Source organism: Limanda limanda, chromosome 21 (genome assembly GCF_963576545.1).
Source record: "Limanda limanda chromosome 21, fLimLim1.1, whole genome shotgun sequence".
In the NCBI taxonomy this organism is placed as follows: domain Eukaryota; kingdom Metazoa; phylum Chordata; class Actinopteri; order Pleuronectiformes; family Pleuronectidae; genus Limanda; species Limanda limanda.
In genome coordinates this window covers 19,189,034-19,207,039 of record NC_083656.1, presented here as the reverse complement: position 1 = coordinate 19,207,039, position 18,006 = coordinate 19,189,034, and the positions used below count along the sequence as shown (strand labels likewise).

The window sequence follows — 18,006 nt, the reverse complement described above, 5'->3', positions numbered from 1 at the left end:
ACCTGGTGGAAGGTGTTCAGCAGCGGGATCCAGCCTGGGAGGACAGGACATCTGTAACTGTTAAAGCTCCGTTTCGTCCCCCCCCTTTTTTTTCCTTCCACCATTTCTTTCCTAATTTGTGCGTAATGTACGTGGAATGAAAATAGAGGATGGATATAATCTGGGAAATACTGCTCATTCTTCAAGCCAATTTCATTGTCTGCATATCAGGTGAGTTTATGGGCGTCGTTTTTTTTTTGGGGGGGGGGGGCAGGTGCCTTGGAATAAACACGGATAAATGGTCTTTAAGCCTTTTAAAAACCCGGGGTTTGGCTGGGGAGAGTTAAAAAAAAAAGCACTAATCCACGAAGAGTGCTTGTCGGGACGCACGGTGGCAGGTGGAGGGAGATAATTGCCAAAATGAGTGTTAATATATTCCTGATGGTTTAATCCGTAGTGAGTCCACTTAAATATCTCTCAGTGCGTGTGTGTGTGTGTGTGTGTGTGTGCGTGTGTGTGTGTGTGTGTGTGTGACCCAAGACAGCCACTATAGCCTCCAGTTCTGGATGCGCAGGATTCTGACGCACGAATGACATGGGTGGGCTCTTTCGATGAGAATGAACATTACGGATTGTTTTTACGCTCTTTTTGCTCCACGGACGTTTTTTCTACACTCCCCCCTCTCATGTGTGCTTTCCCTCTCTGTGCAGTGCGTTGGGCTCCAGAGGCAGGTCAGCCGGAGTTAATATTAAATAAAGCAGCTGTGCGCACCGGTGAGCGGATGCTGCGGTGTAGGTCACGCTCCTGTCACGGCTCTGTCTGTGCGCGCCGTGCGGGGAGATGCGTCCGAGGACAGCAGGCACTTCCGAATGGAGCAGTTTATTCCTCACTTTACAGTGTTCTGGTGGATGCGTGACTCTTTACCGGCACTGACTTGACACTGTTAGTTCCCAGGCGTTGGTCTGGTGTGTTTAAATTACATTTTAAATGACCTAAAACCTAAAAACAGCCTCATGAAAACATTCAATATTATCACTCTCGCAATTTGGCATCTTTTAAACGCCAGTTTTGGACATTTGTTCAGAGAATTAAAAAATATCTGGGCACATATTCATAATTGTGTTTTTTTTCTTTTCAAATATGGACACGCCTAAAACATGTAAAAGCTGTATTCTGGACATAAGTTGAAAATATGGCATTTTATCGTAGAACAGAAGGACAGACACGAGGATCTTTTCTTTTTACCTTGGCCTTCAGGTTCTCAGCAGAACTACGTCATTCGCCAGGCCAAGCCCTCTATGTTTGATTGGTTTAGGAAGGTTTTAATTCGTCATTTTTTTCAGCATTATAAAATATAATACCAGCCCAAACAGGTCACAACACATTGCAACAGAAAGAGTCACTGTGGTAATTAGACATCACCATTATCTACACACAGTTCATCCACCTTGTTTCCCTCTAATCCTTTTAGACCTAACCTCCATGTTGATGGACATTAAACATTTATTTGTTTAAACCAACGAGAATAAACTATTTAAATGACTGCCTCTGATTGAATTAGATTGTATTTCATAAATACATGTCAAGTTGCACATTGGCAGATGATAGATGAAATGTGACACCCGTGGTTGCTACTGTTGCCTCAGAGCCAGAAGCTCCAGGGTGTGAACCTGCTGGATATGTGTGCATGTTCTCTCTGTACCTGCACCGCGCTCCACTTTCCTCCCACTGTAATCCTGAGAGTGTGAGTAAATGGTTGTCTGCCTCTGTATGTCGGCCCTGTGATAGACTGGTGACCTGTCCAGGGTGTACACAGTCTCCTGCCCAATGTCAGCTGGGATTGGCTCCAGCCCCCCTGCCAGCTGATAGATGGATGGGGGTCACTTCACTCTTTCGTGGGGAGTACTTACTTAGTTCCTCTGGCTTTGTAGGGATGTGTAGATGTGTAGTAGTGTAGATTTTAGGATTTCTCATCCATTTTGACTTGGAATCATTGGTTCACATATTTAAACACTGTTTTGTTACAAATTACTTGTCCATTAAAATATTCCTTTTGATTTCCATTGGGTTTGTGAAAGTGAGAAATATCTGATTGAATAAGGCTGATTGAATAAGGCTGAATTATCTGTCAATTGTTATCATTAAATACATTTATATAAAGTTTAATGCAGTGGTGTGATACAACAAGCAAGTACATTTACGTACGCACTACTACTTAGTACTTGCTTACTTTTACTATAGTAGAGAAGTTAAAGTAGTGATTTTCGTGTTTTTTTTTGTACTTCTACTTTTTGCTATTTCCCTCCACCGCTGGGATAATGGGACCACACCGGACTACAGAGGCAGAGACTGGTATATCTTGCACAGCTTATCCTGGATTGTGAACATGAGCATTTACTTCGTGCCAAGACTTTAATCTGTGATGTAATCAAGAGGCAACGTTTGGCGTCGGTCCAGTGACAGTGAAGAGGACAGAGACAGACACTTTGTGGACACTGGGACGGCACCATTAAGTCATTTGAAAAGAGAACAAGCTGCAGTCATTAATTTGAAGCGGACAGAAGTCGATAAATAGAGTTTTTTTCTTTTTCATTTCTAAGCTGCTATAGACCTTTAGTCACAATAGACAAGTATCACTGTAGAGTGCAAATCACTTACTATGCTACATACACAGATATGTAGCTTGTCTATGTGTTCTGACTGTGACCGAATGATGACTCTTGAGAAGGAGCAAAAATATCAGGAGCAACAGTAAAACCTTGTAAGTACCTTAAAGGGCTTTATGTGATGTCTGGCACAGCCAGTGCTGTTGCAACAATCGCTGTGTGTTGACAATCAGAGCAATTTTCTCTCAATAAAGTAGACTCTGGGGCAACGGACACTATTTTGGGGCTTCATATGTCGATAGCTTCTATCCGGGGCAAGATGTTTATAGTCCAACACTTTCTATTATCACACGAGCTGAACATTTCCCCACGCAAAACACAAACAGCAACATGTTCTTTTAGTTGTTTTAGGTTCAGAGGACATTTTGGCTAAAGCAATTATTTTGAAAAGCACATAGTCGATGCATTTCCGTTATTGTGTTCCGCCTCTTTTGCTCTCCACACAGACTGCGAACCTGCGGACAGCCAAAGCTAGCTCAGTTGTGATTGGTCGAACTAGAAAGCTTCTGACCCCAAAATCTTTACCCTCATCAACATATTCAGCACAACCATCGTGCTGTTGTCTTCAGGGCACCAGCATGGTGGTTCCCTGCACCTCCCATTAACTCAGGGGAGGGACCCTTTTTAAAACGGTGCTCTTCTTCAGAAAACAGGTGGAATTCTTTTGCCACATTAATATATTAATACATAGTCATGGAGCCATTATATACAGTTTCTTCAAAAACTGAAGTGGGCTCCCTGCTGTGACTGGATCGGTGAGACTGAACCTCAACAGTGAAGTTGTGGAACACATAACCACTTGATCCATTGTTAATATCAAAATTTTCAGCCTAGCTGCTCTAATGAGCTACCAGGACTTTCATCACCGGGGAATTGAACTACTTTGTATTGCTCCAGTATTGTGGCAACTTGAGAAAAAAAAAACTGCCCAGTTGGAGCTGAGTATGCAAATTGCATGCTAACATGCCCCAGAGCTTTAGGCTCATTAGAGACAAGAGAGGATGCTTCTCTTTTTCTATAATTTTAGTTTTCATGTATTACTATTCCCTTTTTATTATATGCTTGAATTGTTTTGAGTCTGTGGGTTATCCAGAGTAACCAGGGCAGTACTTCTGGACCAAAATATTGCAGCTGGAATTTTATCTCATGTCTGTTTTAAAGCAGTTATTTCAATGCTTGCAAAAAAAATCCACTTCTATACTTGGGAAGAGGGACGGCCAATAAATACTGATGTTAACACACAGTTGTGACAACTCCATCTGGAGTCTCCACTTTGAAGCCTCATACTCCATTTTGATTTTCCACCAGTTTTATTTCCTCCCTTATATTTCTTTTTTATTGTAAATATTGGAGCAAAAGTGTGTTTAATCCCTTGTTTTCTTACATGAGTAATATGAGTCAGAACAGTAAGTTAGTAAAGGACGACACAGCTTTTCTCACGACTATGGTGTCATTTCATTATGGACTGCTAATTTTAAACCCTGGTTTCATGGTTAATTGACAATGGTGCTTTGATGTTACACAGGCTACATATAGCACGTTTGAAGTTAAACCTCCTACTCAGTCTCCATTGAAATCCATAAAGCTTGTTTCATCTATGTCATATTCATTTGATCACTGGCCTGTAATTTGCTGTATTATTTATTTTCCTCAAGACAAACACTGCATATTTTCCCTGAAGTCCAATCCAACTATAGCATGATGGAGGAGGCCTCATGTGTTATGCATGCTGATGGTTTTATATGCCGATAGCTATTCAACAGAGGCAGTATGTATATAGATGATAGATATACAGCACTGGTATGGATATGATGCAGGGCCAGACTAACCCACTATGGTGTCCATGCAGGGGAAATAATTAAATCTTTGGACCCTATTGGCACTCTGTACATAAGGATCACAGCCAATCTGAAAAATGGAAATGACACTAAGTGTCACTTCACAACAATCACACATATTCTTTTTTCACCTACAGACTCAGACAAGTAGCTTTTTGTAGTTTTAAACACACAACTTCAGTTAAGTGTGTTTGGCACCATGCAAACCCTATTTCCTAAAATAAGCTCAAGAATAGATTTAGACCCAGGGAGGGTGAGGGAACAATACAGAGCTTGTAAAGGGTGAGCACCACCCAAAATGCATTTATCTTCCCAAAAACTTGAAAGTTCTTCTATTTATCACCCACACACAGAACAAAATACTATACGATAGTAGTAATTTGGCCAGAAAATACATTATTACGAATCAATGTGATTTTATTATTCTTGTTTATTATTCATCACCTCTGCCAAGGTGGTTATGTTTCCATCTGCATTTGTGTGTTTGTCTGTCAGGATTACACTAAAACACTTGGCTGAAGGTCTGGGTCAGGGAAGACATTCTAGTGTGGCTCCGGATCCAGGAATTTCTTTTCACTTTCTTGAACATTATGATACAGGGCTTCTTTAAAGTATTTCTAAGAGAATACTTAATGGCCTGATACCTAAAAATGTCTGTAATGTGGTGCAGATCCTAATAAAAATCGGGATATAGTGAATTTAATTGATTGGTTTTATAAAGGGACTGTTGCTTGACCACTTGAGTCTGGTTCTGTTTGTTTCTTCCTCTTAAAAGGGAGATGTTATTCTCAAGTGTTTGTTCATTGTGGGAACTGTTGTTGTAGGGTGTTGACCTCACAATGTTAAGTGCCTCGAGCTAATGTATGTTGCAATCTGGTACTTTACTAATAAAACCGAATTGGACTCATTAAGATTGTACTGACAATTATCACTTCAACATCTGGCTCATTGCACGCTTAAAGAAACGTGTTTATGATGTGTGTGTGTGTGTGTATGTGTTGTCGCTGCATCTGGGGGAAATAAGTCATACACTCAATTTAGCAGCAGATTTGTGAAGGCAGGAACAATGATTTTTACAAGATCATGATATGATTTCAATTTTAAGCTGGTTAGTTGATCACTGAGCTATTACCTGTGTTTTCCATTTATTATTTATTTGTATTTCAGGCCTCTTATACTGCGTACCTTCCCAGAACCCAGTATTCAAAACCTTCAAGGACAATTTGGAGAGATATCATCCAAAATGACCAAGACATTTATTTGTCTTCCATGGCAACAAAAACAAAATATTGGCATAAAGGTCACTGTGATATCCTGAGCATCTCCAGATATTTACGGCTGAAGAACCACTTCACCCCAGCATGGCTGACTGTGTAAGGACTTCCTTCACAAACTACAAAGACTCTTTCTCCAGCACAGACATCCACTCTGTCTGTAGGCATAAATAACCAATAAATGGACAGCTACTGTCCAATGTTGTTGATTTTGAAAATATTCAACAAAATCTGGAACACATTAGCGCTCAGTGTGTAAGATTTAGGTGAAAGGGATCTATTGGCAGAAATTGAATATAAAATAATCCTAGTGATGTTTTCACTTGTTTGTTTCACCTAAATTGATAAAATTATGTAAATTTACCTTAGAATGATCCAATTATATCGAAATACTTTATATTTACTTCTTGAACAGGTCCTCGGAGGCCGCCATGTTTTTACAGTCGTCCAAAGTGGACAAACTGAACACCTTTTTAGTTTTGATGAACTATTTATGCAACTTCACCTCTAGATGTATCTAAATCCTACACACTGAATCTTTAATTTATTTACCAACTGACACTGGGTCTGGGACTTTCAGGGGCCAGGGCCAATAAGAGTCCTGATAGGTGATTAGGTTTTGATAAAACCAAAATCCAAATGAAATTATGCTTTTCAAAATGAATCGAGTATGACAATCAGAATCATTTATCAGCAGTGAATTTAGAACCTAGTCTGGGCCACTTCAGTATAAGAGCTTCCATGGTTTGTAGTTTTGGGAGATATATCTTTAATGCCCTCGTGTATTGACTAAACTGTCTACCACTATAGAAGTAATTACTCTGCCTTTAGGCTGGATTTTTGCTCTAATGACCAAATCAAAGATTACGAAAATCAGGCCAACCAGATACACAGAAGAGTCTGGCTGTTTCAGATATTCCAGAGAAAAAAAGAGTGTATTGATTTGTGGACTCCAGTTGTGGCGAGATCTATACAGACTTGTGTGTACTCTTATAGAGTTTATATCTTTTATGGCAAAAGGCCAGGGCAAGAATATATTGTCAAAGTGCTGGGTTATAGCAAACATTCAGTGGAGTGATTTCCACCTCTCCTCCTTACATTATCTTTTCTCCTGCAGTATTTGTTTGCTTCCTCTGCCTGGAAGTGCTCAAAAAGCCATTTTCAAACAGGACTTGACACAGTGTGCCGAGTAAACAGTTTTGGCTGCTACTCTCCATCTGTTCAGACACACAAATGCCTTTTTTACTTTTTCACACCACAGCTTTGCCTAAACATGTTTTCAGCATAAATTGTCCCATCCCCACACTGTGACAGATCAGTATACAAACACTGAAAAGGTCTCTTCTTTTTCTTTACTCTGACAGAAATGTACAAATGGAGGAAAAGTTACTTGTTAAAATAAACATAAACCCAGTTCTTTCAGTGTATGTATCTCTCTGCCAGAAAATAGATCCTGACCCATTGTAAGTGTTACATGTTTACTAATTTTAACAAATTTGAATGTGTTAATAAACCATACATATACAGTAATTTAAAAATCAACTCAAAATATATTTTGAGTTGAATTTTAAATTACTGAAAAAATAATAAGCACAATTAAACTTCAAAGAACTTAAAATGTATGTTTTGATTTGGATTTAGAAAAAATGTGTGCAACCACTTCCCATAATAGAAAGTACAAAATTCAACATAATATTGTGTTCAGTAGCAATTATTGTTATTAAGTAACGATGGGCCATCGTCTATCATCAAACACGCTTCTGGGGACAGCAGCCAATATTTGATGCATCTCGTGTAGACAGCAGGAATCCAGGCCGTCTTCCATTCTCTTTACAGTCCAACGGGTCCACAGGATTTGAACATTTCTCCAACCAAAACACACACAACAGTACTTTTTAGGTGTTTTAGGTCCAGATGACATTTTGGTGAATGTTTATCAACAACTATCGGCATATTGAAAGAAGATAGAATAAAAAGCTGATGCATTTCGGTCAATGTGTTCCACCTCTTTTGCTCTCCACATGGACTGTTTACCCGCAGGCGACCGGAGCCTGCTCAAATGTAATTGGTCAAACTAGAAACGGAAACCAGACGGCTCCGGGCCCTCAAATCTTGCCCCTCGCTTACTGACTCATGCATATTCACACGCAGAATCTGTTTGTGGAGATTAACGTCGGTCGTATCCTTTGAGATATTTCACGTCATGTTCATTACAGTAAATGACTTTACAGCAATCAGCAATCAAGTTGCATTTGAGTTAAGACAACTGAGACTAATCATCATCATTTCACTGTCAGATTTTATATTTTTTTCGAACTCTTCGTCTAGTGCTTGACTCACAGACTATGTCTCGAAAATGAGGACGGATGATTTGATTTTGACTTGCCTCTCTTGATATGAGAGCTCCCTAATGACTGGACTTAATTATTGAACTTTCAAGCGTCCAGTTTTGCTGTGACAATAATCTGAAAGCAAAAACAAAAATAATAAAATAAACACTGCAAAGACTTCAGCCTCCAAGGACCCAAGTCATTTTGACACAAATCTCTGTTGAGCGAAGGGAAGTAGAAGTGAAGGTCACTTGCATTCCCTTTGTAAAAAATGTGATGGCATGTGCTAAAAGTCAACAGAGTCAAAAACGGACATGCAGCTTAAAGGGTTTGTTGGCTTTTGTTAGAGAACTATGTTTTGTCTGTATGACAGTGGTACAGCTCTGGACTTCAGAGAGAGAAGAGGAGTCAGACTGGACAAGTCATGATTGCATAAGTTCACTGCACGTCACACTATGTGACATGGTCTAATAAATTCTTGATGGCAGTCAGTGTCATAGTGTACAACCTCACTCATGTCATGTCGCTCTAATGGTTTAAAATTCAGCAAAACAATCCACCAGAGTTATTTCAGAGCGTCCATGAGATTTTTCTTTTCCACATCAATCATTTTGGCTTTTTTAAGAAAAAGCTGTTGATATTCTGACTGGTTGGTTTGGAGACAGAGATGGTAGCAACACTCACATTATGAGAATTCCGACCTTAAAATCTGACGCTATCAACAAAGCTTTGACATGTTCACATACATTTAGCATTTGAAAAAAAACTGGAAATCTGAATGAACAACTTGAGATTTGCCCCAAAAGATCAGAAAGTAGCATTAAAAAGTAGCAAAAGTTAATTAATAAAAATAAAAACACGTGCATCTAACAATGGGGATTTATTTGTTAAAGGTATAATGACACATAGTTTTGCTGTGTGACATTTGGATCAGAACTTATCAGAGAAACAATGTGAGTAAGTGAGAGTTCAGCTCACAACTGTGCAGAGGCTTCCGGTGTCAGCCAAACAGCAGAAGAAATTGTTATTTTAAAAGTGAAACTGCTTGATTCAATATCTTTAATACGTTTAATCACTTGGAGAAAACCTCTGCAGACAATTCAGCTCCTGGCAAAAACCTCTTGAATGTCTGGATTTAAAGTCGTCAAAGAAAAAACCCTGAGCAAACCCAAGTGGCAGCTCATCTCGCAAGAGGATTTTTAACGTCAACTGCTTTATTCAGAATTTTTACCAATGCTAATCACCTGCTCTGCAGATAATTTGGCCGCGGGGAGAAGCTGACTGCGCTGACGGCAGTAGTGAGTAGAAGTCCCATGATGCCACGCTACTTCATAAAATCATCGTTGCATGATATGACTAACGTTTTTTACTCATTTTTATTTTAAACGAAATTTAGATCCATTATTTAGAAGATTATTTAGAAGATGATCAGATGTATTTGATCTCATTCTGACAGCTACAATATAGTTGTAATTTTCAGCTGTAAAAACAGTTAACTTCAGGAGTTTTTTTGGTGAAAATAATGTGAATTTTCTCTCTAATAGCGCATGTCCGGCAAATATTGCACTAGTCTTTACTACTACCTGATCCCATCACCCTGTTCATGAGAACAGAACTGTCATTCCCTGACCCTACGAGATGTAAAAAGTGTCCGACTTGACGGCTGTGTTTCTATACTCATCCCTGCAGCCTCCGGCAGATCAGGTCGGCGGATCAAGGCAGCCACAGTCAGACCAAGTCCATGTTGAACACAACTGCTGTTTCTGACTTTGAGTGGCAGAAAAGTACATGTTGTGCATTTAAAGATCATATTAAAAAGAATGCGCATGTTGTAAAAAATACTTTCATAATAAATGTTTTCTCTGGCCCCTAGATGAAAGCTAACTGTATATGTTCCTCTTAAATAATAACTGCATCCAATGCTGATTTATCATGTAGCTCTGAAAACATTGCAGTTTTTTCCACAGTGTGGATCAGTTCTCTTGCTGAGAGTAAACAATTTATCCCTTGTACCTTAAGATTTCACAGCGGTGTACTAAAGCAGACTTTTGATCTGTCAGCTGTAGTGCTGCGGCAGTCTTTAGCACAGCTGCTTTTATGTCAGTTGCGTGTGTGTGTGTGTTTATTTTATCAATCTGACAATGTGTTTAGGATCTGGGTTTTTAGATAGACAATGTTTTCAATGTTTTCAGTTGTTAAAGTCATTCGCTCCCTTCTTCCTCTTTCCTCTGTGGCCTCCGGGCCCGACGCTAAAATGGAATTTCACCTTGCAGAACATGTTTGATGGAAGTGCGGAAAGTTTATGAAATTCAATATTGAATTCCTCTGCAGACGTGGCATTGAAATTGCAAAGGCAGTAATGAAGTCCCCTCCTCACGCATTACTTGAAATGTTCAAAACAAGCTGTGCAAGCCAAGTGTTGGCTCCGAGGCAAACTAATATAAACACCTGATTGCTGCCAGGGACAGGGGCCCATTAGCGGCTCTGCTTCCTCTGCTCAAGCGCATTTTGCGAGCAACTGTGACCGCCGCAGATAATCACACGTTACCTTCAGAGGAAAAAAACGTGGCCTCTGGGAAGCTTAGGAATTTAAATGGGATGATGAAATCACAGGGTAGAGCCTTCGGTGTATTTGTGACAATAACACGTGTACCCAGCAGCCGTCCATATGCCGCTGAGCAGAGATCGCCTACAAGTGGATGTGGATGTATCTCACATGGCAAACCCGCAGTAGCCTCTGCAGTGAGCTTCTGTTTTAATCTCTTCCCACCCACCTGTGCATGGCTGTGTGGTCCGCTGCCCTTTTGATTAGCATTTTGAGTTATGTAAATAATAATTTATTGGTCCTTGAATCTACAGCAAACTACATAAAAGCATTAGATTCAATATGGAATCTAAATCATCTGGAATATGATGATCCAATTTTTCATATAATCCTCTTATGTTTCGCTTTTTTAGGTAGCTGAAGATATGAGGCAAGACAATTTTATTTATAGAGGCAATTTTTATTCATTATGCACGTTTCATACACAGAGGTGGATTCAAGGTCTGGTCTTTCCTTTGGCCCAATGGTGCAACACAGAACTTAAGAGTTTAAAGAACCGATATCAGGAAGCACCAGTGGTTTAGTGACAGTACGTGTGGTGGTTTCCACGGTATAGCCAGAAATGTCTTGGCTGCCGTTTGGCCAGAAAGCCAGATTCATTTTTCTAACATAGACTTAGGATGCTGATAATTATCATTTAGGGCATAATAAGGGACTGATTTAGTGACTTGTGACTAGGGATGAGTATTGATAAGATTTTAACGATTCCGATTCCATATCGATTCCTGCTTATCGATTCGATTCCTTATCGATTCTCTTATCGATTATTTTTGGGCAAGGGGGGGAAAAAAGAGCACAAACGAATTTATTTACGCCGAGCGACGACGCAGTTGCCGCCGAGCTACCGCGACGTTACTGCCGAGCGAAGCCGCAGTAGCCGGCGAGCTACTGCCCATCACTGATAATGGGAGACCAATGCCGGAGCTAAAATGTATGCTTCAAACGACGGAACAGAAGATAACTCGATCGACTACGCACAATAAAGGCAAATTGCTTCACACAAGTTTGAGGAGCTTACCTTGTAAAGGTCACCGCAGTGCACTTTATGGAACGAAAAAGTTACATATGTCATGGGTCAGACACCTTAAAACTATAGGAATGAGGAAATGGATCTATGTATGTATTTGTTTATTATTTGTGTGATTGTTTATTATTTGTGTGATTATGTATATATGGGGTTTTTGTAAAGGAAATGTGTTAAATATGGGGAAGTGACGTCCCGACAAGGGGTGTTTTTTTTTTGGAGCTGCGGGCTGGCGGTGCGGCCAGAGGTTCGAGGAACTGGATATCATTTACAACTTGCAAGGATTTTTCTCTGGAACGGGATTATTGCCTGGGAGTTTTGTAAGGGATTATATCGTGGCCTGAACATTTTTCTGGGCACTGGAAGGGGGTGAGAAAGCGTGGACTTTGATTTGTTTGCGACACTCACCTCGCCACACCTGCAGATATTTTGTTTTGGACGTTTGTTTGGGGATTATGTATGGACTTGGGGTGGGAAAATATTGATGTTTGAGTGTGTGTAAATAGCTTGTTTATGTTCATGGGTCCGCCAATGTTTGCGGACACGGGGGTATGTGGGGTTTGATTTGTGTTTTGTGTGAATACAGGATATTATAAGCAACCTGTTTGAGTGTTTTTCGTTTATATATATATTTAGTTAATTAACAAGGTTATCGGTCCAATTAGTGATTTTTCGTTTATGTTAACTTGTTCAGGCAGCGTGCAACGAACACAGCGGGTCGGGTCCGCCCGTGTCCTTAAAATTTAATGCGTAGGGTTAGGGTTAGGGTTAGGGTTAGGGTTGCTGTCATTTTGTCGTGTGAAATACAACCAGACTTTAGATCGCTTCTGCCTGGTGGACATGTTTGTTGCCGTCTGAATGAAAAAGTTTGCGCATGCGCAACGGCACAGGGAACCGTTAGCAGAATCGTTAAAGAATTTCGCTAACGATTCCAAGGAATTGGTTCACTGGGAACCGGTTCTAAACAAGAACCGGTTCTCGATTCCCATCCCTACTTGTGACCAACCGTCTGTTCCTCTGGGCATTAATAAAACATATGTGTAAAAGTATTAAGATAACTCTGCGAAAATAAGTTGACAAAGAGGCGATAGAGCTAACTCAATAGGATGTCTTATTACAGGTGTTTAATAAGATCTATGTATAAATCTTAGATGGTTGACGATCATAATTTTTAACCTGTTTAAAATTATATCAAATCACTTGCTTTGAGTCGTAGCTTCAGCCAGCCACAACCTGAAAATAAGCATCATCAAATCAGTCCATTAAATATGTATTTGACACATTTAAATACAAAATGTGGCCTACTAACTTTTACGTATGTTTTGCAGAACCTATTAAAGACTCTGACCTTTTCAGTAGATAAACTACACTGACTACCACCAACCTTATTGATACACTATGTATGCAGGTTTAAATGCGAGACGATTATCTACTGAGCACTTGTCTCACCGTCTCTGCTGACATTAATAAATGCAGGTGGCTGCCGCTCGTGAAAAGAGGTCTCAGCAACTTTTCCGTCAAATGACAACACTTGACATTTAGTCTGTGTGCACAGTTAATGTGTCTGCATGGCTAATACGCAACCCTCCCTCTGCCTCCAGCACTGGCGGCTCCTCCATTAGAAGAAAACTGTCCTTGCCTGGAAAAAGGACAAACTCACAAATGCATCTTTGTTTACATCTTGCTGACCTGCGGTCGTGGTAATAATGAGGGTCCTGGTCTGGGCACAAAGGTGCAAAATGCTGTTTACAGTTCAGCAAAGCCTCTATGTGAGGCGGATGGAAGTGTTTACATCCTGACTTCTGCCAAAAGCCAATGTTGAATTTTATTTTAAGCATTTTTGACAGTTCTCCCTAACATGAACCAAGTAGGGTAAGATGTTCTAAGATTAACAGATTAGATGACTATATTTAAACATAACAAAAGCTGCCGCATCACCCAAATCTGCAATTTCTACTTCTGAAGCATTTGTGTCTTTCAGCTTTTTGTTTTGTTTTTTATCTTGCACCAATGACATCAATGGTACCTGAGTCTGAGGCATAGCGATTAGTGGATGAGGCGCAGTGTGCAACCTTAACCAATTGCGAGTAATTCTCCAATGTATTAATGTTTCACTCTACTTTTACAGCAGCAAATAACTAAATTAAATAATAAATAAAGTGGACTTTGACTATTTTTACTTTGTTCCATATCCCATCCACTAACATGGAGGAGGGAGGTGTTATGACCTATACTGCCGAATGCCACCAGTCATAATTTGGCTTCACATTCCCTGAAAATGATTTCATCTAAGTACTCTTTGTTGCCGAAATTGTTTTTAAAGTGGATAATAATATATTATATATAATGTAAAATTATGGAAGGCAATGACAAACAACCTTTTAGTTCATTTATACATGGTATCAGGATATAAACGCAGAAAGTATACAGCCAAACGCTCAGATTATGCCTCCATTCATGATTTTAATTTCATGTTAATTTGACAGGGACGAGTACAGTGCACATAGAGAAATGTCTTTACAATTGTTCTAATGCAATGAGCATCCTTACTCACAACTTGCTTTTAATGTTACGGATTAGGGTTAATGTTGAGATCAAGGAATGAATGGAACAGATTAGAAGTCTTCTTTAGCACATACCAATGTGTGTGTGTGTGTGTGTGTGTGTGTGTGTGTGTGTGTGTGTGTGTGTGTGTGTGTGTGTGTTAGCGAACAGGACATGTGTATGTGTGAGAGTGACCACCTTGCCTGTCCCCAAGCAGCCGCAGCTCATCACATCTGCTGCTCAGGAATCTGAGGTCTATCAGCCAGCTGGAGTGAGACGACCTCCACGCCAGCTGTAATTTACCACAGGGAGATGGGATGGGGGGGGGGGGGGGGTATGTACGTGTTAGTGTGTGAATGTGGGTATTTGTGAGAGATTGACTCAGTCGGAGGAGGGAAACGAGTAAGTCAGTGATGGGGGACTGGCTGAGAAAGGACAGGAGGAAGGAAGACAGTCACTGGTGAGATGGAGGCATCGCACTGCAGGTGGACAGTTCGCTTTTGTAAGAACCAATCAAAAAGCAGCTCTGCCCGCTGGATACGTACATCAGCGCCAGCCAAGCGCCCCAATTCACTCCCGAGCACACACAGGCCCTGTCAGGGAAACCAAATCTCCAGCTGCTAATCTGATAATCCTGTGCAGATGTGTGTCCTGCAACAGGAATAGGCATAGTGTGTGTTTGTGTGAGGGAGATGGAGAGAGAGAGAGAGGGAGAGGGAGGGAGTGTGTTCTACAGTAAGCGGGTGGGTCACACACAGAGAGCTAATGTTTATCCAGGCTTCACTGTCCCTTCTCTCTCTGTGATAGTCACTGATTGTTTTGCCATGTTACCAGTCCTTCTGGAATCGTTTGCGGCCAATGTTCACATAGTCTGCAAAGAGAGTTTAACGCAGCGGACAGGCAACTCTTAAAACCCTGACATCAGCCCTGAGTTAAAGTGATGGTTCAAGTTCTAGTCAGTGTCTGAATGCACTTGCGATAATAAGTGACAAACAAATAAATGCCCACAAATTTGATATTTTGAAGGGCTTAGTAATGATCATGAACATTTAATTTAAATTATTTAAAGTAATGAGTGATTTTGTGTTCATCCAAGGTTATGGGGTCGACGGGATTAATGTAGGATGATTGTTACCATTCACCAAACTATAAACATGAGTAGAAAAGAAGTGCCAGAAAATGGGATGATGCTTTCACACGATGTTGGCAGATTGACTTATTAATGCTGCGAGTAGAGGGCATTATTAGTCCTGCTTACCCCATCCTAGCCTTTCCCACTCCAGATACATGCCCTAAACATAGAGTGTACTTTCTCCCACTGCACAAAGATGTATCTATTTTGGATGACGAGTCTGCACAGAAGTGATCAATGTGTGGAGCCATGTGATACAGCAGACAGGGCTTGACCATCATCTAACCATAACCCAACATTTGAACATACAAGACTGTGAGAAGAACTGCCAAAAATTACCCATAACATCTTTAACAATTGTTTTTGACATGTTCTTTGTCATTTAAGTGAACCATGACCAATCCACCAACATGGATGAGGCAGGTATAGGGATAGCTTTGGAAACTATCATGTTGTATATCTCTATGCACAGTCTTTGGGTCTATATATCCCATCTATAAAAAAAAGAAACTACTTACTTTTTAATGGACAGGAGTTAATTTACCTAGTGTCTGATGTAATCGGTTCCTGAAGGTGTTTTCTTGAAGATGGCGAAGAGTGTAAAGTTAGCACAAGCCTCATCGGCTATAATAATAATACCTAGGTCCAGACAGGCTCTGAACTGTTTAATATTGTGCAATTATTTTTTCCTCATTAAAGATGTGCATGTTCTTACTACACATCCCAAGTGATGGTATTCTCCATCCTTTATTTGGAGGGTAGCAGGAGGAGCTGGAGCGAATCCCAGCTGACGTTCGGCGAGAGGCGGGGAACAAGCTGGATCGGTCAAATTGAGTGTCTCCTATTTATATATATATAAAGAAAGAAGTGATTTTAGGTGTGTTATAAGTTTATGTCCCTGCTCTGTGATAAATAATGGCTGAATGACTGAGTATGGTTAACTGAGAGGACACTGCAGCAGACTCTACCCAGGAGCTAATCTTGGCTCTATGTACAGTAAGAGCATAGACAGAGCTGACTGTGGCAGAGTGGTTACACACTGGAGTAAGTGCACTGTCTAGTCAGTGTCTGGTCACTGTTACAGGTGAACAGCGTTTTTTGTTTTTTTCCGCCCGTTAGGATCCAAAGGCAAGGGAGGACCGAGGCACTCACCTTCTTTAAACCTCATCAATTATTGACGGGTGCTACTGTTTTCTTCCGTCTCACCTCTCCTCTTTGAGCACAAACAAAATAAAAGATTTCTACTCTTTTTCTGATCCCAGTGGAGGAGAGTGACAAAGTTTTAGAGATGAGAAGTGGGACGGAGCGGAGGAAGAGAGGCCGTGTTCTTGGCAGCCAGACAGGTCGCCGTCATTGATCCCTTCACACGCAGCCACTTCTCTTGTGACTTTCAACAACACACCTCTGACACCATCTGAAGAGGGAGCATAGAAAAGCACCACTCCTTTTAATCAGTCGTCGTTTTGATGTCTTAGCTGATACTGGAGTGTGTTAAGGGTTCTCTGTTATCGTGATTTATGCATCCGTGTGCAACCCTAAATAATGATGATCTGTGTGGATAGTTCCACAAAACCTACTTTCAGTGCATTTTTGGCATGTGTAGAAAAACAAGGACGCGGTCTGGAACATCACTCACAGGGACGTGATGAAGGCTGGACTCAGGTTTTTGACGTGTGCAGATCTCGCCGGTGTTTGTTTTCCGGAGCCAGAAAACTTGGTCAAAGAGTAGGGAGCGCTCTCTCAGTTTTGAAGTCTGAGAGAGCTGTCCATCAACAGCAAACCTGGCTACAAACACAGCACTCTTTAAGCCTCCTTATCTTCAAAATAAACTTCACGACGGCACGAGTGAAATTAACAGAGCCTCGGGCAGAATGAAAAAAAAAGTCACACTTACATAGTTTGCATTTTGAGTGGAAGTCAGTTCCTTTTGTGTTGTGCAGCTTCACCCAGGGGACGGTACACGCGTTGCATTTTTAATCAAGCCAGTTGCCAGTTGGGATGTTTCTACATGCACCATCTAGTATCATATGGGTGTGGTGTCTAATGTGAGGAAGCAGGGATGCTGCACCAAAGCACGGGGAGCATCCGTGTTCCCTTATTCTGTTCATCATTTTTCTTTTCTTACATCTTCTACTCGCGTTCGGGGGGGAAGTTCACACGCTTGACACATTTGCATAATGTCTTCTTTGACTCTTGACAAACTTTGTTAGTCTGAGAAATCGGCCATTATAATGCCATCAGGGTTGCGTTGCCTCAGGCTTGTTAACAGAGGCCTTTTGTTGTGAAACCGAGTCATGGAGTTTGAAAGACAGGGGCATCCACCATGCAAAGAGGGTCTGATGAAAGTCACTGCTGAGTTGCATTAAAGAAACTGTTGGGTGTAGCATTGTTTTGCAGCCCGACTCTTGATTTCACCAGAACATTATACACCTACATGTAAGAGACTTCTCTTTAAAGCCATGAACGCAATATCCATCCATCCATTATCTATACAGCTTTACCTTTGAGTGCCAATCTCGGATGACATTGGATGAGATGCGGGGTACAACCCTGGACAAGTCGCCATTTTATCACAGGGGCTGACATATAGAGACACTCACATTCACACCTTCAG

At 40.8% G+C, this 18,006-nt stretch overlaps 1 protein-coding gene across 1 annotated transcript in view; it reads left to right on the top strand.

Annotated features, from left to right (window-relative positions):
• The first annotated feature begins 149 nt into the window (after nucleotides 1-149).
• Nucleotides 150-18,006, top strand: part of ca10a (carbonic anhydrase Xa) — a 288,939-nt gene continuing 271,082 nt past the window's right edge. Inside the window, exon 1 of the mRNA XM_061094461.1 lies at nucleotides 150-210. Coding sequence (XP_060950444.1) covers nucleotides 150-210 — 61 coding nt within the window. The remainder of the gene's footprint in view (nucleotides 211-18,006) is intronic.